At 42.1% G+C, this 21,333-nt stretch overlaps 2 protein-coding genes across 2 annotated transcripts; both read left to right on the top strand.

Moving 5' to 3' along the window:
• The first annotated feature begins 14,629 nt into the window (after positions 1-14,629).
• LOC116902866 (taste receptor type 2 member 143) lies at positions 14,630-15,514 on the top strand. The gene has a single exon (XM_032905196.1). It carries the CDS (start codon positions 14,630-14,632, stop codon positions 15,512-15,514), a length of 885 nt encoding a protein of 294 aa, XP_032761087.1.
• A 4,517-nt stretch (positions 15,515-20,031) lies between these two features.
• Positions 20,032-20,982, top strand: Tas2r60 (taste 2 receptor member 60). The gene has a single exon (XM_032905226.1). It carries the CDS (start codon positions 20,032-20,034, stop codon positions 20,980-20,982), a length of 951 nt encoding a protein of 316 aa, XP_032761117.1.
• The last annotated feature ends 351 nt before the right edge of the window (positions 20,983-21,333 follow it).

Here is a 21,333-nt window from a genome sequence, read left to right as displayed (position 1 = left end):
CATTTAAAAGATCAATTCGTGTGCAGCCTGGGGGACAGATGTCAGATGACAATGGCACTAGACCTTGTGTACCAAGCCAGCATGTTGAATGGGTCTCCAGTGCGAGGCCCTCCCCTTGTGGGTTTGCACGCCCCCACACAGCTGCTCTAGCCTCTCCCACAGCTGTTGTATTCCCGCTGCTGCTGTCCATCTCCCGCTGCGGCTTCCTGCCCTAAACCTCCCCTAGTCACCCGGCCTCCTGCTGCTCCCAGGAAGAAGGCCCATCTACTAGAAAGATGTTCTCTTCATCACCTTTGGATTTCTGGTTCTTTAAATGACCACTGAGACCTGCCCCCCCCCCAGAAGACTCACTTTAATTTCTTTTGAAGACTTTTCCATTTGGTTTTATGAATATGTTTTAATGTCTGTGCCTGTGTAAGGTTTATGTGCATGTACTGCCTGCAGAGTTCAAAGGGCCAGCGATCTCCTGGAACTGAAGGGACAGGTGTGTTTGTGAGCCACCTGATGGGGGTGCTGGGAACGGAACCTGGGTCCTTGACAAGTGCAGTAAACGCTCTTAACCTCCGAGTCACTGTTCTTTCCCCAGGAGATAGTTTATTTTTATTTTTATATTTTTAGATTTATTTGTTTTATTTTATGTATATGGTGTTTGGCCTTCGTGCATGTATGTGTACCATATGTATGCAGTGCCCAGGAAGTTCAGAAGAGGGCATCAGATCCCCTGGAACTGGAATTATGGATGGTTTAAGCTGCCATGTTTGTGCTGAGAGTCAAACCCAGGTCCTCTGTAAGAGCAGCCAGTGATCTTAACAAGTGAACCACCTTTCTAGCCCCTCATTTGCTCATATGATGGATGAAGAGCTTGAAACCAACAGAGGCCAAGTAATCATCTCCAATAACTCTCCACTAGTGCCTCTACTCTGGTATGAACATGGGCAGGGGTTCCAAAGGCCCTTATAGTAAGGACTGGTCCTCTGGGTAGTTCCTACGAGAAGCTTTGGACACTTTGAGAGCTGGGCACTGGCAGAAGATTTTAAAGCCACTGCTTTAAAATGACTTGAGAAGACATTACTGGACTCAATAAGTCAGTCCTTTCCTCTGTCTTGACCCTTTTCCTAGAGCCTATCTTGCTATTTCTGCCACTATCTGCTACCCTCATGAGGTCAGAGCAGCCAGGCCTTCAGATGTTGGGCTTTGGAACTCCAAGGCTGTGAGCTAACCTAATTTTTTGTTTGTTTTTCTTTTTTTTTAAATCAAATATATTACGTTACTTGTCACACAGCCTTTTTTCCAAGGAAAATCTTAGGGAATGAGTACTATACACTATTGAAATTAATGAATAAGACAGTATTTTAAAAGTATGATTAAAAACTAAAAATAATGTCTTCATTATAACATAAAAGTATAAAGAAAATGTGTTTATCGTAAACAAATATTCGTTTTGATCACTTGTCATGAGTATATACGGGTGACAAAATGGAACACACAGTTGCTTGCCCATGTATAGGGTTCAGATCCAAATATAGGCAGGTTTAAGGTGAGTGTTGGTAACTTAAACGTTGTGGAGGAGTTGTCACCAATCCTTGTCTTTGCTCAGATGATCAAGAACTTACAAGAAAGGTTCAAAGCAAACAAAATTTAAAAACTTCTGGGTTTATTTGGTTGTTCTATTCCTGGAAAAATCATTACATCTTAGAGCAGTGCAAAAATTACTTTGTGTTTATATTTAGTGTAGTTAAATTCTTAGCTCAGATATTTTTCACCCACACAGATGTCTGGTGGAGAAACTCAATGTTATTGCTGGGGGTGGGGGATTTTATTGTTGTGTGGGACAAACACATCTTGGCCTCTGTCAGTAGCAACCCCTCCCTTAACTGACGACCTAGAAACACCTAGATAAATTCCCTAAGAATGTCTAAGGAGGTGGTACTGTCCCCATTTAGTAGAAATGCTTTAATAATGACATTTATTGTTTTCCTTGCCCTTAAACTTTTTTTTTTTTGAAAGAAAGCATCAACTAGTATCTCTATATGTCAGAAAAATCCTCAGGAAGGATGTGGTGTATGGCATTTTAACAAAGGGACCTCATGAGTAGGTTTGAGCATGAGGTCTAACTTCTTCAGAGTAAAGTTTCCCTGTCACACGTTCCTTTCTCCTCTTTGTGTGACTCCAAAATGTAGTTTCACTTGGAAAAATCCAGAATCCTAACTTTAGCCTTTTGAGTCTGCTCTTCTCTGCATGGGGACACAATCATAATTTCAAAGAGCTCTCCCTACTCCATTAAGAGTGATCCCGTCAGGTATTCCAACTCATCTCCTATAATCTAGTACTTGAATTCTTAAAGAGAGGTTTAATCCACATTTGGTGGGTACATGATGACTTGGATAAATGTCAAGTTTAGAATGGGAACAAGATAGGCAGAAGCTAATGTTTTTAGGTTGCCTTTGATGAGTAAGGTAACTTGATTGTGCATATGGAAGATCGCAGATGGCTGGAGGCATTTCTTGGAGAGACAATACTATTTTGGATGTGTGCCCATAGCCCATGTATGGGAGCCCTTCTCTCTAGTGCATTAGCACTGGAAGATAGGACTTTTGAAAAGTGATTAGGTCATAAAGGTTCAGCCTTCATGAACAGATTATTGGCATTTCTGTAACAGTGCATTTGCTGGAATGGTGGGCTATGTCCCTGTTTGTCCTCTCTTGCCCATATCTACCTTCTGCCACAGGATGACAGGGTAAGAAAAGTTCCTTCAGGTGCCAAGCACCACTTCCCTGCATGCCTAGCCTCCAGCACTGTTAGACAAACATTTCAGTGCTTTGTAAATTACCCCGTCTCTGGCGTTTTGCAGTGGGACAATGGTAGGTGGCAAAGTTGGACTTTTTTTCCAGAGAGGCTGATGAAAAGGAAAGAGATCAAGGTTCCTAGACAGTAATGAGAAAAGGCAGGAGTCAGGATCCTGGAGTTACAACTGGCAGGAAGCTTTGAGGATTGGTCTTGGGCTCTGAATGTGATGCTGTGAAGGGGGGAGCCTCTTAGGGTACCAGAGATGAAAGAGGAAGCTACTGAGTGTTCTGAAAGGAAGAAGCAGGACTCCACATTATTGAAAAGATGCGGTTAAAAGACTGGAGATTTATTATATGTTAAAACACAATAATTACTTTTTGTTTAACCCAAGGAAAGCGTATGGGTAAGTTAGCTCTCTGGATAAAGGTGCCTGCTGCCAAACCTAATGACCCGAGTTCAATCCCTGGGACCCATGTGGTGGAAGGAAAGAACTGACAAGTTGTCTCTGACTTCCATCCACGTGTCATGGTATTCCTCCATCCCACACACGTACAAACAAAATAAAACTTTAAAAGCCAACAAGAAAGAAGGCATTCTCGGCTTGCTTTCTGATTCTTCTTTGGATCCACAACGTGTGTGTGTGTGTGTGTGTGTGTGTGTGTGTGTGTGTCTGTGTCTGTGTGTATGTGTGTGTGTGTGTTTGTGTGTGTGCGCGTGCGCGCTGTGTTTATCTTGCCAGTGACTGTAAAGAGCGTAGTGATGCACAAAGCACAAGCCTTTATTTATATACTTATATTATTTAAGACAGGGGCTCACCTATCCTAGGCGAGTCTACAGTTTTCTATAGAGCTGAGGTTGACCTTGAACTTCTGATTTTCTTCTTTCCACCTTCCAAGCACTTGGATCATAGGTGCCCACCCATTGCCATCCAGATTATTTAGTGCTGGGGATTGAGCTTAGAGCCTCATGCAAGCCACGAAGGCATGTTACCCAGTGGGTGGTAGCTGGAAACTGCCCCTAATGTGTTATTGCTTGCTCATGAGCTTGTCTCGTGTTACTATTACAGTGGCTTGAGGAAGAGGCATCTCAGATTAGAACGAGAAAGCAATGGATACCGAACTGAAGGCAGATCAGAATCCGAACTCCGTGCTTCTTTACCACAAACCAGCTCTACGTTCATTAGATTCTGAGACTGTCAAGATGAGCGTTTTTATTTTGCACCTCTCTTTGGAATAATATGTTATTTTCTTAGACTGCTTCTAAATGTTTGCCTGCTTGGGCGTATTTATTCATTGCCACCTGGTGGTAAATAAGAAATATTATGAGGAACAGGAGAAGGAAGAAGGTGAGAAAACAGTTGTTAGTGACTCAGAATGGCAATCTCAGTTCAGAAATGTGAAACAGAGTTAGTCACTGAAAACATGGCAACAGAGATAAAGCCTGCTCGTTTTGGCTAGGATAGGCAGCAGGGAATACAGAGAAGTCCTGCGCTTTTAGGATGCTCAATTCAGGGCAAAGGTGGACTTGCAGAACCTTCCCTGTATTTCTAAGAACACAGTGGAGCCATAGACTATGTATCTAATAATAAAGAGGAAAAGTGGGACCACATATGGCACTTTAAAATACAATTACACAAAGGGAAGATGATTGCAAATGAGCTAAGCACAGTGCCAGCCATACAGCCTTTCAAAATAGGTTAGTCAATTTGAGATCAAGTTTCTTTTCTAGGCCTACTTGAATACCTTGTGATTAATTTTTTTTTTTAATTTTGTTCTACCCTTATGTTTGTTTCCCTGGTATGATGGGAAGAATTGATCTTACCTACCAGCCCTCCTATCTCAAAACACAAAGCTGTTGATTCATACAGAACGTACCTGGTGTTTGTGCAGCCACCGGCCGTCTTTCTCTAAGTTACCCTTTTTAGCCACAGTGGATTCTCTCTTTTTATCTCATGCAGATAAACGCAGAGCTGGGATTTTCTGTAAGGATTGTCAGGGGATGCTGCACTTTGGGGACTTTTTTCTCCACTATGTTCAAGGGAAATTGGGGGAGTTTCCACATTGTTTTAGGGAAACAGTGGGTCCTTCTTAACTTGCCTCTCTTTTATCCTCCAGTTCCCAGCACTAACTCAGACTGGTATGTAGGTCATCATGTTTTGGCCTCACCCCAAGAAGATATTTCTTCACCTGCTACCACCAACACTCCCCTCAGACAGACCTGTACCTGCAAGAAGAGATATGATGGCTGTTTAGGAATGGGAGGAGAGGGAAGGAGGGGAGCAGCAGTCAGAAAAAAAATGAGAAGAAAATTACAATCGGGAGATGGAAATTTTGGGTTATGATTTTCAACGTAAGCAAGAAGATTACGTAACTTTAGCAGATGTGACTCACATTGATTTTTACTCCTTTCTTCTTCCAAATGATTATGAAGATGGAATGAACTTGGAAGATCTGAATGAAATTATGAGAGTTAGATGATTCTTATTCATGGAGGACAAAAGTCCAAAAGTGAATTGAAAGAAGAAAATGAACTTTTACTTTTAGGAGGTACCACCATTGGTAAACATCATGGGAATATAACTTGGCTTTTTTTTTCTTTTTCTTTTTTTGCACATAGCCCTTACTCCAGTTGCTGCCTTTTCTCATTTTCCCCCTGAGATTTTGTCAAAATTACATTTGCATCTGTTCCAAGGAGTCAGATATTTGTACTTGATCTATTTTGAAAAAACAAAACAAAAGGAAAAAAAAAAAAAACCTCTGATAACCTTGATTCTTGTTCTTGTCCTCTTTAATGTTCCCCTTTTAAAGGAAGCCGTTTTGATGTCTTTTAACCTTTTTGTGCACATACATATATGTGTGGGTGTGGGTGTGGGTGTGCATGTGTGTGTACGTAAATTATATACTTGTGAATTTTTGATTTTTCAGTTATGAGCATGCTCTCCACTGTGGAAAATGAAACTCTTCCTGTATCCCACTATTTCCTGTAGTTCTAATATTTTTAAAATACGTATGCAATGTTTGGCTCTGACAGTAGAAATGCTCTTTATATCGAAAGAATGTTTTAAACTAAGACCACTTCTCCCTTTCTGGACACAATTTTTCTCCCAGCTCAACAGTTGCTTGTTTGCGTTTCACTCTTCTACCCGTGTCATCAGTGTAAATCTTTCTTTACAATTTTATAAGCACTAGTGTTCTGGTTAGTTTTTATTGTCAGCTTGACAGAGTAAGAGAAAAGGGGAAGAAAGTCTCAGCTGAGCTATTTCTCAGATCATACTGGCCTGTGGCCACGTCTGCAGGGAATTGTCTCGGCTATGTATTGATGTGGGAAGTCCTATCCGGCTGTGAGCATTGTCACCTATGGGCTGGTGGTCCTGGGTTTTATGAGGAGAGGGACTAAGCAGGAGCCAGAGGAGGACAACCCAGTCAGGAGTGTTTACCCTTGGTTTCAGCTTGAGTTCCTGCTCTGATTTCCCTTGGCAATGAACTCAAAATGTGCACTGAAGTAAACCCTTTCCTTCCTTAAGTTACTTTTGGTCAGAGTGTTTCACCACAGCAACAGGAAAAAACAAAACCAAAACCAAAACCAAACCCAAAAAAAAAACAAAACAAAAAAAAACAAAATAAAACCTAGAATAAGCAGGAGCAGCAGAATTTTATTTGCCTGGGAACATCCTCCCAGAGCCTCTTGGTCTGCCCCAGCTTAGACTTGTCATACTAACACCCTCCTCCTGCCCTCCCTCAGCATGAACCTTCCTCTTCATCTCATCCCCATGGTGTTCCTTTTCTCTTCTACATCTTAGAGCATGTGTTGCTTACCCCTGTTTTCTTTTGCCTCAAGAGATCCTCTAACATTGGAGTACATGTTCTCCAGGGGCTCTCAGGAAAAGTGGATATAGAATAAACTTTTTCTTGATTTTAATTTCTACCCTCCCATAAGCATGATGGATTTTGTCAGAGTATTTATATATATAAACTATATATAAGCATATATATATTTTACATGCCACTATACTCTGTATTTTTGATCTTCTTCCTTCCCTTCTGTCCTCCCCCATCCCATCTCCCTCCCCAATTTTTCCCCTTTCTGCCTTCATGTCTCTTGTACTTCATTTCTCTATTTCTTCCCCATTCCCTTTTCACATTATCGTTTAAGATCTCCTCAATCCCTTTCCAGTTTTCTTGCCACCACTTTTATTTGGATCTGTGTGTATACACACACACACACCCTGTGAATCTAGAATCTTCAAATGAGAGAAATCACGCAGCATTTGTCTTTCTGAGGCTGTCTATTTCTCTTAAATGATCCATTTTCCAGCAACCATAATGACTTTATTTTGTGAATTTACCTTGTATAAAGTTTCTTGGAGCATTTGTCTGTAAAGCCTGCAAAGTTGCTCCTTGACCTACATATGGCCACAGTCCAGGAAAGCCATTGTCAGTTGAAAACAGTGTTAGCTAAAAGTGTGGTAAAACATCTAACCCCACGGGTAGCATTGTTGTCTAGGAACTGCCCAGCATCTTAACAGCATATCACGGCCTCGGAAAAGCTTAACACACAAAATCCAAAGTGCGATTTTAACCAACTTTGTATAGCCTTTGCACCGATGTGATGTCAGAAAAATGGTGGGTTTAACCCTGTAAGTCATGAGTAATTTACCCTTGGCACTGAGCAAGTAGAGAGTTCTAGGTTAGCGCCAATTTTCCTTCAGCGAGGGACACAGGTTTGTTCATCATGAGATTTGCAGTTTTAAGTATGTTCCCCTGTTTCTACTATGACAGTGCCTCTCAAAGAACCTCTTTATGCTCTGCAGAGAATACACATAAATCTTTTCCTAGGGTGAGGGACGGGTGGTTAGCCCCACTTATGCAAAATGCAGGAGATGATCTGGGAACTAAAGTTCTTTCCTCTGCACTCCTTCCCTTCTTTCCTTCCTTTCCTGCCATGTTAAGGGTCAAACCTTGGGCCTTCTGCATGCTGAACCAAAGCTTTAGTTCTGAACCCACTTGGTACAATCCGCATCCTACGTTGACTCTATACTTTCCTCCAGTGGTAGCCAGTGCCATTTTCTCCAAGTGCAGGTCAGGTATACTCCGAACTCTCTCTGCTACTCAGGAAGGATTCAGTTCTCACAGAGAACTTGTCTTTGACAGCTTGTCCACCTACCTTTCAGCTTTCCACGTGTTTTGTTTTCAAGTCTCTTTGTTATTATGACTTGATGCCCTTAAATAATTTATAACAATCTCCGTGCTGCTATTTTAGAAGAGTTTGGAGAAATGAATGAATGAACAACAAAGTCCTGGCTTCTATCTGTCTTTGTCCACTTGGCTGTGTTTTGGTCAAGAACAATAGTTTTGGATTTGATTTCTGCAGTGAAGTCCTGATTTTAAAATCTCCAGTGGAAACTCAGGATATAAAATAATTGTCAAGAGATCAGCTCTGTTGGATGAGAGCACCAAGCTTTTCTTTCTCTACTTCTTTTCAGTTGTGGCCCATAAGAACATACTGGAAACAGAGTCTGCAAACCACTGAGTCAGAGGCTCTGAACATCTTTCCCATATACATGTTGAACTTCATGGCATTAAGAAAGGAGCATTGATTTATTCCTTAAAAGATTTCTGGTATTCTTTCTGGTTATTCAAATGGTGTAAGAAAGCAAGAAAGAGAGCTAGCGAGATGGCTCATTGGTTAAGATTTTATACTGCCCTGGCAGAGGACCTCAGTTTGCTTCCCATCATCCATGTTGGGCAGCTTACAACTGACTGTGACTTCAGTTCCAGAAACCTTTGACTTAGTGTGCATATACTCACCTCCAATGTACACCCAGTTAAAAACACCAAAAATAAACATTAAGAAAGTGTGAAGGCACCATTTAATGATTAAAATAAAAGTGTATGAAGAATCTCCTTACAAGATAATCTTATAATTGTAAAAATAACCTGAAAGTCTTGTTTTTCAGTGGAAAAGAAAGTGTAGAGATTTATTTGAATATTAACAATATTAACCATCTCTAGATTGTGTGTGTGTGTGCTATGCTGAGATTTTGATAGTTAAAAACTGTTTCCTTTTGCTTTTTTAAAGATTTATTTTTATGTATGTGTCCTTGTATGTGGATGTCAGCATGTGTGTTGGTGCTCACAGAGGCTGGGAAAGAATGTCAGATCCCTTGGAGCTGGACTTATAGGCAATCATGAGCTACCTAATATGCAGGGAATCGAACTCTGTTCCTCTGCAAGAGCACTAATCACTTCAACCTCTGAGCCATTTCACTGGCCCCATTTTTTTTTTCCTTTTTGAGACAGGATCTCATTGTATAAATAGTGTAAGTGTGCTTTGCCCTTGAAACCCTCTTGCTCTTGAGGGCTGGAATTAGAGCCTGAAGTCCCACACTCAGATGTATGCCTTGGTGAATGGAGTTATGGGAATTCTCCAAATTCATTCTCAGAGAGCTAAAATTCCATTTTATAGTGACTTTTATTTATTTATTTTTTTATCAGAATCCATGTTACAACCTTAAATTATTTACTTAAAGAGAGTGATGAGAAGTTTGTAGGACCAGACAAAGATATTCAGAACATTTTTAAGGAAAACAATTCTTAACTTTATGCATGGTTTGACCTAAAATGTATATGTGGTTTAAACATTAAAAGAGAATTTCTTTCTCCAACCCCCTTTTCTTGTACAGCTATGCGCAGAAATCCTATAAGAGGGTTGGAGAGATGGCTTAGCAGTTAAGAGCACTGACTGCCCTTCCAGAGGTCCTGAGTTCAATTCCCAGCCATCGCATGATGCCTCAAAACCGTCTGTAATGGGATCTGATGCCCTCTGCTGGTGTGTCTGAAAATAAGATAGATAAATAAATAAATCTTTAAAAATAATAATACAAAAAGAAATTCTGTAAGAATATGGAAGTGTTTATTCACTCACCACAGGGCACACAAAGGTCCCATGGAGAATGAGCTAAAAGATTTAAAAAGCTTGCCAAATGTAGCACATTTTTGTGTGTCTTAAAGATGACACAATGCTTTACAAGTAATAAGGAAAAAGGCAAAACAAAATGAAAAAATTAATGAACAGAAATGAACAAACAGAAACCATTTATTAGTGTAGAGACTTAAAAAGAAGGAGATATGGGTAGCTCTTTGCAGATTTTCCATCTGGAACCTGAGATCTTACTGGGACTTATTTGACACTAGCCCTCTCATAGAGGACCTAGGCTTCATCCTGAGAAATAACATAACCAATTGTGGCACAGCAAAGAAGCTATTAGCTCATCTGGAGGCACCAGACACCTTTAGGAGAAAGAAACACCACCTAAAGTTTTATGAGAGTTGATGTTTTGATTGGTGTTCTGTATTTGAAGGACTGTTGAAAACAGCTAAGCTGATGGGTCTGCTTATACTGTCATTTGTTGGTAGACTGTGAAAGTGTCGGAACTCTGAAACTTGTCAGATGAACCACTGTGAGACAGAATGGTGTTTGAGGAATCCTCCTAATCCTCTTTCTCTTCTTTTTCTTTGTTTTTCTGAGCCTAACTTTATAGCCCAGGCTAGCCTCAAATTCACTACATAGAATGATCCTCTTGCCTCCAGTTTCCAGGTGTTGGGATCGCAGGCATGTACCACCATGCGCAGTTGCTGAGGACTGAACTCAGCATATAAGGCAAGCATTCTCCCAACCGAGCTATATCCTGGATCCAAATTCAGCTTTCTCCTGGAAGGGAATTGAGACATGAGATTGTGTAGCTGTCAACTGAAGAGAAGGCAAAGTCTTTGGGGAGAAGGGACTGTTTCTGGCCAGGGATGTGCTTTGGTGGTAGAACAAGTATCTTGGAGATGCCTGTGAGCACACAATGTACACTTGGTTACACATGGCTACAACAGGGCGTGTGTGTCATGGCCTCAACTTGCTTGATGATGACATCAGGAAGTTGGCCTCCGGCCCAGGAATTTTGAGAAGAGCCAAAACATTGTGAAATGTTCAGAGGCTGCTCTCTGTTGCTATCTTCAAGGAGAAGCCGAGGGAAGCCTGCAAAGCTCTAGGCCTAGATCCTGGAGCTTCCTACTGAGTCAATCTATTTGCCTTATTGTTTCTTCAATAACCTTTTGCAAATTTACTAAAAGACAAAGCAATTCTCCAATCAAATGCTCTTGTCTAGTTGGCTGTCTGTCGTTTCCCTATAGTTTCCACTATAAATCTGTAAATACTTGTACCTGTTTTCACCTCTCTTTGATATTTCATACATAGGCCCCTCACTTGTGGAGTATTGACTTGGGGGTGTCATATGAGGCCATTTTCTGTGAGCCGTCCTAGTAGACCCTGACTTCAGGATGACTGGCATCTCAAGAGGGAATTCCTGTCTTAACTTGCCCCAGCATCTTCACCTTGTGCTTCGTCTTCACTTCCTCTTCCCCCTTTTCTTTGGTGTTTCTATGCCCGCCGTTCATGGGCATAGGTTCTTGGTTCCGTCTTCACTTGGTTAGATCCTTTCACTGCTCCCTGAGCTGGGCTGGCTGATCAGGACCGGCTTCCTTTGTATGGTTGGTGGTGAAGGCAAGATGCAACCTGTGCAGCATAAATCACCTGGTGAACAGCAAGCCTTCGGGCAGGCTAATTATTATGATCTTGGGTATTGTTTTAGAATGGAGCTCACACCACATAAGGCAGCTTCTTCTTTGGGGCCTAGATTTGCCTTGCGCTTGTCCTGATGGAGTTTGGTTTCCCAACTCCTACTGTGATGTACTCTCTGGGCCACTTTTCCTTCTCTGTCATCTTTTCCTCCTCGCTGCTGTTTGTTCTCTCTTCAGAGTCATTTCAGGAACAAATACATTTTATTTTTCAAAATGTCAAAACTAAGGTGTGAATAGATAGCATATTTGAACATAGCACATGAAGGAAGTTTGTATTTTAGCTAGGAACTCTGCTATAGAGTCTGATGTGAAGTTTGAGAGGTCAGTGGGTAGGGAGATTGTCTAAGCCTTGCATAGCTTTGCTACTGACCTAAGGGGGTGTTAGTATAGTGTCTAAAGGACACTATGAAATGTTTACTCAGGGCATGAGGGTTCCAGGGTTGGTTCTGTTTTAGAGAAGGAAATATGAATAGCATATCTTTTAAGAATTACTTTAGAGGGGGTTGGAGAGATGGCTCAGTGGTTAAGAGCACTGACCGCTCTTGCAGAGGTCCTGAGTTCAATTCCCAGAGCCACATGGTGGCTCACAACCATCTGTAATGGGATCTGATGCCCTCTTCTGGTGTGTCTGAAAACAGCTACACAGTACTCATATAACTAAAATAAATAAATCTTAAAAAAAGAGAAGTCCTTTAGAAGGAAATAGTATATTGAAGCAATGTGTTTGCCAGTCAAGATGCTGTCACTAGTGCTGTAGTGATATGACTCTTCTAGGACTAACAACTGTTTTCTGACTGGATTTGAGGGCTTGCTATAGAATAGGGATTTCTTGCCTGCTTCTGTAAACCTGACCAAAAGTCCATGGTATGGTAGGTCATAGACTCTATCAGGGAATATCAGACTACTTTCTAAATATTTGTGCATTATACCCAGAGATTTATGTTGCTCTCGACATTAGTCAATGAAGTTTCTTTTTGAAGTGGTTACAATTAATGCAGAGACTTTATCGCTAACGGGCTGAGAATAAGTGACTGTGTGAGACTCAGCTCTAAACTGGACGTTTACATCCCTCTCCCTGACCCGCAGTAAACATCATGGAGGAAGTGATAGAAAGACTATAAGGACTGGGTGTGGAGGACTGCTGTGTGACACATATGACAGGCTATTGCACTGATGAACTCATTGTAGCTGTGGTTGCCTGCACAAAACCTTCCCACAGTCAAGACAATCAAAATTTCAGCATGGCTAGAAGGATGTCATAAAGCCCCATCCTTAGCTGAGAAGCTAATTGAAGAGTCATTTTTCTTCAGAGATGTGGCCATGGGTAGGTTGCTGATGTAGCAGCGGAAGGCTGCATACTCATATCTCAATGTCTATATGGGAAGCACTAATTGAATTTAGTTATATAAAGCAAGCAAGCAGGCAAGCAGGCAAGCAGGCAAGCAGGCAAGCAGGCAAGCAGGCAAGCAGGCAAGCAGGCAAGCAGGCAGGCAAGCAGGCAAGCAGGCAAGCAGGCAGGCAGGCAGGCAGGCAGGCAGGCAGGCAGGCAGGCAGGCAGGCAGGCAGGCAGGCAGGCAAACTGAAAACTGAAGACATGAAGTTGCATGTGTGCATGGCATAATGTTCTGGGGGAGCTCTAGGAAGGGAGTGGATATTGTTGTAGGCTTTTGAGTGAAGAGACAGGATACTGAGGAGTTTTTAGAACAACAGCTTTAATATGCAGGCTCAGATGAACTCTGTTTTGTAACAAAACTGATTGAAAACTACAGTAAAACATTTTTTTTTTTTTTTTTTTTTTTTTTTTTTTTTTTTTTTCGGAGCTGGGGACCAAACCCAGGGCCTTGCACTTGCTAGGCAAGCGCTCTACCACTGAGCTAAATCCCCAACCCCTTTTTTTATGCATTTTTTTGGTTTGCCTCCATGTTAGTAATATTATTCCATTGGTTATTTGATAGCCTGTGGTAAGATTCTAATGTTAGACATGGAGGAAGGGAGGGGCCCTTGGGAGACGTAGCATGGTCTCACATGAATATTTTGCCAGAGTCTAAATCACATGGATGTCTCTCTCTCCTTCCCTCAAGGTCTCTGGGAAGGCTTATTAAGCAAGGATGGGTCACAGGAGAGATGTGGTCAAGGACATTGCTTGGCTCTTGTGGCTGTTTTCTCCTTTTCTTTTCCCTGGTTATCAGGAGCCATATAATAACATGATCTGAACACATTGTGCCCATGTATGAAAAAAAAAAGAGAGAGAAGCCACTCAACATTTCAACATAGATGGGGGAAGGACTTGTGAAACCCCACTCCTACTGAGAGGCTGTTTTCATCTGAAAGATGTTGGGGGATAAAGACTCATATTTCTTTGTGTGTGTGTGTGTGTGTGTGTGTGTGCATGTATTTGTGTGTCTATGTGAATGTGTATGTGTGAATGTATGTGTATGTGTGTGGAACTATGTGTGTGTAAATGTGTGTGTCACTATGTGTGTATATGTATAAGTGTGTGTAATGTGTAAGTATGTGTGTGAATGTGTGTGTTTGTGTGTGTGTGTGTGTGCGTGTGTGTGTGTGTCTGTGTGTGTCTATGTTTAGGTAGCTTGTACTTGAATGAATGGCCCTACATCCAAGTATATTCAGGCAATGCAAATTGGATGAAGCAGGTTATTAAAAACAGGAGATACGAAGGGGAGAGGATGTATATGGAAAGGGGATTTACACACACACACACATAATATATATGTAATATATATATTATATATATATGACAAGATACATTGTATGCAAGTGTGGAATTGTTAAAGAATAAATGAAAATATTGGAGAGAGAGAGAGAGAGAGAGAGAGAGAGAGAGACAGAGACAGAGGCAGAGACAGAGAGAGACAGAGAGAGGAAACACTCTTCAAGTAGGGGTATTCCCAACCACTCCTTAGTCTCTCCTGCTCACATTTGCCTGCACCTGGCTGTGGCAGGGTAAGCAAATACAGGTTATACAAATTGGGACAGGTGTCATTGATCTGGGAGTGATTTGCCTGTCTAGGGAGACTAATTATTATCGTTCAGGTCCTAGGTACTGGAGTTTTGCTGCTGGGTGGGCTTTTGCATGAATCCAGGGTGGAAGCTTCAATGTTTTTAATCCTGATAGTGGTTTGGCTGTAGATTCTGTTTCCCCCTAGCAGTTTCAGCGCTCTGGAGTCTGTCTGAGCAAATCCTCCCTCAACAAGATGCCCTCCACACCCACCTTGATCTTCATTGTCATCTTTTTTCTGGTATCAGTGGCCTCTATGTTGCAGAATGGCTTCATGATCATTGTGCTGGGCAGAGAGTGGATGAGGAACAGGGCACTGCCGGCAGTTGACATGATTGTGGCCTCTCTTGCTTCCTCCCGGTTCTGCCTACATGGGATAGCCATCCTCAACAATTTCTTGGCCTCCTTTGATTTTTGTTACCAAGCGAACTTTGTTGGCATCCTCTGGGACTTCATTAATACTCTCATTTTGTGGCTTACTGCCTGGCTTGCCATCTTCTACTGTGTGAAGATCTCCTCTTTCTCCCACCCTGTCCTCTTTTGGCTCAAGTGGAGGATTTCCCAGTTAGTTCCCAGGCTGCTGCTGGTATCTCTCATCATGGGTGGCCTGTCAGCCATCATATCAGCTACTGGGAACATCATTGCCAATCAGATGATCATCTCCCAAGGTTTCCATGGAAACTGCACTTTTGGTCACATGTCACTGGACTTCTATCGGTATTATTACCTGTCTCACGCAGTGCTCATGTGGTTCACTCCTTTCTTCCTGTTTCTAGTGTCCATTATCTTCCTCATGTTCTCACTGTACCGGCATGTGGAGAAGATGAGGGGCCATAGGCCTGGGCCTTGGGATCTCCGTACACAGGCACACACCATGGCTCTGAAATCCCTTACTGTCTTCATCACCTTCTATATATTATTTTTTCTGGCCCTGATAATTTCTAGTACAAAAAGTAAAACTATGCAGAGTTACTGGTATTGGGTCAGAGAAATTATCATCTACACCAGCATCTTTTTGAACTCCATCATCTTGGTGCTTAGCAATCCCAAGCTGAGAAAGGCCCCAAAGATGAGATTTTAGGATATACATGCTGGCTGATGACTAATTTTGAAGGCCTTGGACTAAAGGTGTCTCTGTTCTCAAATGATCAGTGCTGTGACAAAGGATCCATAAGATTTGGGTACACTCTTCTTTCTTTCCTTCTTTTACATTTCTGTCATATTCCACATAGTCTTCTTCTAACTTTCTGTGTTCCTATTGTCCCCTTCATTTCTATTAGTTCCTTCTCTGAGTTCCAAATCACCCAGGGTTTTCTTAACCAAAGTCCTCAGTTCCTCGGAGGCACCGGTGATTCTATGAGGGCAAGCCAAATCATTTTCTTCAAGCTTCATTTCTGTCTGTCCTCTATGTAAGAAGATATGTGATCATTATCAGTTGGTTTTGTGGCAAGGATTCCTGCAGGCCACCCACTTTGTGACCCCAGGTGTCCCCCTCAGCTAAGTCCTAACCTTTTTAAGTACCTTACTTCTAACTTTCACTTCCTTCCCTGCTTTTCTTTCTTTTACCAATCTTCACCACCCTCATAATGTGTACCCTGACTAAAACTGATCCCGCCACAAGGCCCGTTTCAGATCTAGGTGACTGAGGGCAGTAAGAGCTTGTCCTGTCCACAACTTCAAGTCCATTGCAGTTGCATTATATGACGTGAAAAGATCTTTAGGTTTTGGCCGATGAAGAAAGATGGAAAACAAAGGGAATTCCTAGATTTTGTTTTATTTGTGGTCGTGCTGGACATCCAGCCAAGGGTATTACCCTTGCTAGATGAGGACTTTAAGATGGAGCTATATTCCAGTACCTTGGTTTTTTGAGATGACTTCTTATAAAGCTCAAGCTGGTCACAATCTTCCTGCTTCGGTCTTCTGAGCTCATTGATTATTGGCAAGAGCTAAACTACACGGTGACTGTTAATTTGGATCCTTTTAGTCCTCCTGATTTTGCTCGCCCAGGGGTATTTCCTGGATGCTGCTGCTGATCCGGTTTGCCTTCTCCAGACTGCAGCTTGTGAAAAGTGATGTACTGGGAGTGCAAAGGAAAATGTGGCAATTTTAATGTCCATTAACTTTTAACTTATCACCTTTTTGTGTGTGTTTTACTATGCACATAACACAATGATAAAGCTAGGCATGAATATATTCAATAAATATGTATTTGGCTGTCTGTGTCTTCCTTGGTTTAGGCTCTGTATCAGAATATCATAGACCGTGTGACTCTTTCTTACAGGGCTAGAATATGTGGTGCCAGCATAGTTGGGCTTCTTTCTGGTGATTGCCTTCCTTCAGGTTGCAAACATCTACCTGTACACTAATATAGCAGAGAAGAATCTGGGGTTGTTTTATAGCCCAACTTTTTAACTAAAGACACCTTAAGTGAATCCCTGATGGAACTCAAGCCTAGTATAAGTGCATTTCTTTTAAATTTACTGTGTGTGTGTGTGTGTGTGTGTGTGTGTGTGTGTGTGTGTGTACATGTGTATATGCCACAAAGGCTAGGAGGCTACAGTTACGGGACGTGTGAAGCTGCTGACGTGGGCGCTAGGAACCAAACTCAGATTCCCTGAAAGAGTAGCAAGCACTAAGCTCCCCTCAACCACAAATCCATCTTTCTGGTATAGATAATTGTGTTTTTACTTCCTTTACTATTGCCTTACTCTTTTTTTTTTTTTTAAACATGCACACTTTTTTTTTTTTTTGGGTTTGTTGTTTGTTTAATGGTTTTTTTTTTTTAATTATTAACTTGAGTATTTCTTATGTACATTTGAGTGTTATTCCTTTCCGGTTTTGGGCAAACATCCTTCCTCCCCCCTTCCTTATGGTGTTCCCCTCCCACCTCCCCATTGCCGCCCCTCCCCGACAGTCTAGTTCACTGGGGGTTCAGTATTAGCAGGACCCAGGGCTTCCCCTTCCACTGGTGCTCTTACTAGGATATTCATTGCTACCTATGAGGTCAGAGTCCAGGGTCAGTCCATGTATAGTCTTTAGGTAGTTATTGCTTTACTCTTATGACACACAACACTGCCCTTTATTCCTCCCAACACTGCTGAATTATGTGTGTTGGGAGAGAGGACACATGACACAGGCTTTCAGAAGACAGCTTTCAGAAACAGGCTTTTTCTTCCACCATATGGGTCTTGGGGAATGGAACTCAGGTTGTTAGTCTTGTCAGCAAGTGCCTTTCCTTACTAAATTCTGTCACCAACTCCTCTGAAGCTGGGTAAGAGTTCTTGGGATGAACTGGACAGTACATAGCATTTAAAAGACAGTGTGCAGGGCACTGCTTTCTCTTTTTGATGTGGAGTATTGAGTCGAGCGTTCTAGATTCCTATTCAACTATTTTTCATATTTACCCTTATAAAAACTATAAAAAATTTGAAATGATCAGTTCTGTGTCAACCTGAAAGGTACATCTAAGTAGGAGAAAGCAAAATGCCACAAACATAAGCCGTGATGGAAATCACCATAGATTCTGAGGCAGAAGAGATGTGGTAAGAGCACACACTGCTCTCGCAGAGGACCCAGGTTTGGTTCCCAGCGCCCACACAGTGGTTCCCAAACATCTGAAACTCCACTGCCAAGGGATCTGATGACTTCTTCTGACTTTTATGGGCAGCAGACATGCACATGGTATACATATACACATTTATGCAAAACACTCCTACATACAAAATAGAGTAAATATTAAAAACATACTATAAAACAATTATGTATTTAAATAAAAATGACTACTCATCTTTTTTAATGAATTCAATTTACACATAATACATGCACAGTAAATGTTTGTGGTTTATGATTTCTGTGTGAAAGCACTTCGGCAGCAACTAATTCCCTGTTATAGCCCGACACTTTTCATAGCATTATTATCTAATAGGAGAGGCTTACAAATACTTGTTAAATCAATTGAGGTTAATTACACATCTTTAATCTTATGAGGCATCAATGGTCTAAGAGGTAGGGAGAAGCAATAGAAATTTTCCATACTTCAAGGTCTTTGGCTGTCCAAACTCCAGAGTTCAAAGACCCAGTTTCCCTCATTTCTCTAGGTTCGAGTAGAAAACGGTAAAAACTCAGCCAGAGAAACTAGGACGCAGCCCCCCCACCCCCACCCCCAGGCTGGTGGTCAGCAATGAGGTTACAGATTCTCAGTTATGCTTAGATTTTTCCATGGTTGCTGGGGAGATAAACTCAGACCCTCATACTTGTGTGGCAAGCACTTACTGAGTCATTTCCCACGTCGTAATAATTGCTTTTTAATATTTTTTCCATTCTTCATTTCTATGTGTGTGTGTCCTCCTGTGCTCCCAACAAGGTGTTTGTGTAGAGGCCCGAGGGCAACTTTGTGAAGTTGGTTCTTTCCTTCCATCTCTGTGTGGTTGAAGGAACTCAGGTCTTCAGGCTTGTTGGCAAGTACTTTGATCCACGGTGCCATTGAGCAAGCCCCATGACTTTACAGGAAGAGGGACCTAGTTGGAGTCCACAGTTGCTAACTTTGAATCAGATAGACGTAAATTATATTGCGAACTATCGTGAGAGAGCCAGGTCTTGGCATTGCTGTAGCCCTTGCTCTTTTGCCATGACTTAACTGTGATTTAGATATGGGTCTTCATCTGTAACTTGAGATAAAAGAAAACTCGTTTTTTTTTTTATGTCAAAGAAACGAGTTTTCTTTTATCTATGAAATTCATCTGATTTCTTCATGCTGCCAAATCCAGACTTCAAGGAAAGTCAATGCATTAGAACAAATACTTTTCACGTTATAGAGGTGGGCATAAGGCAACGGAGGTGTTCTCTGCCGTGCTCAAATGCTCACAGTAAGGAGTGGGGCTTGGGTTGAAGCCTGGCTCCTGGCCAGGACTCTCACTGCCTATTCCATTGGTTTTCGACTATTTTGCTGAGATGTCCTTGTGAAACTCACTGCTAACCAGATATTCCCTTCTTCATTCTGTGCAGTTGCCTCTTCTGCTCGATTCTGTGATGCTGAGTCCTCAGCTGATTAGAACTTGAGCCAAGCTCTCTCAGGAGAGGCTTGGATCTGTTTCTGTCTCTCTGTCCAAGGGGTGTTCTTACTGTACCTCTTCCATAGGGTTGCTGTAAGAGCTAACTAGTTTGCGGGCATCTAGCACACTATCTAGAACCTACCAATCACCTCTCACCCCTATCATGGACATGAGCTCCAATATTCAGTAGGGTGCATGCCCTGTGGATTTCATTACCAAGCACCCCCAGGTGTGTGGTCTTAAGTATCAGATTAGAGAAGCGTAACTGCCTATGTAAGAGACACCATATGCAAGGGACTGATACATTATTCACACTGATGTTGACAATGGGTAGGGAATAGAAAACAGAATAGGCAAATTCACAGGCAGACAGGGGGAGACTTTGGAAACTTAGCCTCGGCAGTATTTGCATCTATTCTGAGGAGAAGAAACCTTCTTATCCTTCTCGAAGAACCTGCATCCTCACCTCTGGCTTTACTTCTCTCCTTAGAGCTTGTGGAGAGACAAACACATTGGCGAGACTTCTTAGAGCAACAAACCACCCTCCATGGGACCCATCATGTCCACAGCTCATACAGTTCTGGGATGTCAGATCACTGATAAGACAGTCATCACTTTATTTGTCATTTTAGTCTTTTCGTGCCTGGTGGCAGTGGTAGGCAATGGATTTATCATTATAGCATTGGGCATGAAATGGTTGCTCCGGAGGACATTGTCAGCTCATAATAAGTTACTGATCAGTCTAGCAGCCTCTCGCTTCTGTCTTCAGTGTGTGGTGATAGGTAAGAATATTTATGTTTTCCTGAATCCATCAAGCTTCCCATACAACCCTGTAATACAGCTCCTAAATTTAATGTGGGACTTCTTGACTGCTGCGACCATCTGGTTCTGCTCTTTGCTAGGTTTCTTCTATTGTGTGAAAATTGCAACCTTAACCCATCCTGTCTTTGTCTGGCTAAAGTACAGGTTGCCTGGGTGGGTACCATGGATGTTGCTCAGTGCCGTGGGGATGTCGAGCTTAACTAGTATCCTGTGTTTCATAGGCAATCATATGATATATCAAAACTACGCAAGGAGGGGCCATCAACCTTGGAATGCCACTGGAAATAGCTTAAGACACTCGCTTGAGAAATTCTACTTCATTTCTATAAAAATAATCATGTGGACAGTTCCTACTGTTATCTTTAGTATCTTTATGAGTTTGCTCCTCGTATCTTTGGTAAGACACATGAAGAAGACTCTCTTGGCCCTCTCAGAACTTCGGGATGTTTGGGCACAGGCCCACTTCAAAGCCCTTCTTCCTCTGCTCTCCTTCATCATCCTTTTTATCTCCTGTTTTCTGACACTGGTACTCAGTTCTGCCAGCAGCACGCCGTATCAGGAATTCAGGTACTGGATGTGGCAGGTGGTGATTCATCTGTGCACAGTGATACACCCCATTGTTATACTCCTCAGTAACCCCGTTTTGAGAGTGGTGATGAAGAGGGGCTGCTGCTGAAGCTGGGGGGTAACCTGAATGGCAGTCGATGTTAACCCTTGGACAGTGGAACGGAAGGCACAGGAGCAAAGGACACAGCTTCGTCTTTTGTTACATTCGATATCTATTCCCACTTTATTCCATGAAGTGTGAATACCATTAGCGCATAGGATTCAAGGTGGGCTCCAAGATCCTGAAAATGAGCTAGTGTCACCACATTATTGGTGGGACTTGATGTCATCAAAGGACCTGAAAGCTATGACATTCCCTGTGATATCTCTTGGATGCTAAAATTATTGGCTGGGAACTGGGTGAAGAGACTCCAACACACCATACGATATTTCCTGTGTTGAGTGAAACTGGAGAAGATGC

Source organism: Rattus rattus, chromosome 6 (genome assembly GCF_011064425.1).
Source record: "Rattus rattus isolate New Zealand chromosome 6, Rrattus_CSIRO_v1, whole genome shotgun sequence".
Classification (NCBI taxonomy): Eukaryota; Metazoa; Chordata; class Mammalia; order Rodentia; family Muridae; genus Rattus; species Rattus rattus.
The sequence above is the reverse complement of the archived record's forward strand: the minus strand, read 5'-3'. Positions and strand labels throughout refer to the sequence as shown.

Bases quoted from the DNA above. Each gene is read 5' to 3' on its own strand.
- LOC116902866 (XM_032905196.1), top strand. From the start codon at position 14,630: ATGCCCTCCACACCCACCTTGATCTTCATTGTCATCTTTTTTCTGGTA.
- Tas2r60 (XM_032905226.1), top strand. From the start codon at position 20,032: ATGGGACCCATCATGTCCACAGCTCATACAGTTCTGGGATGTCAGATC.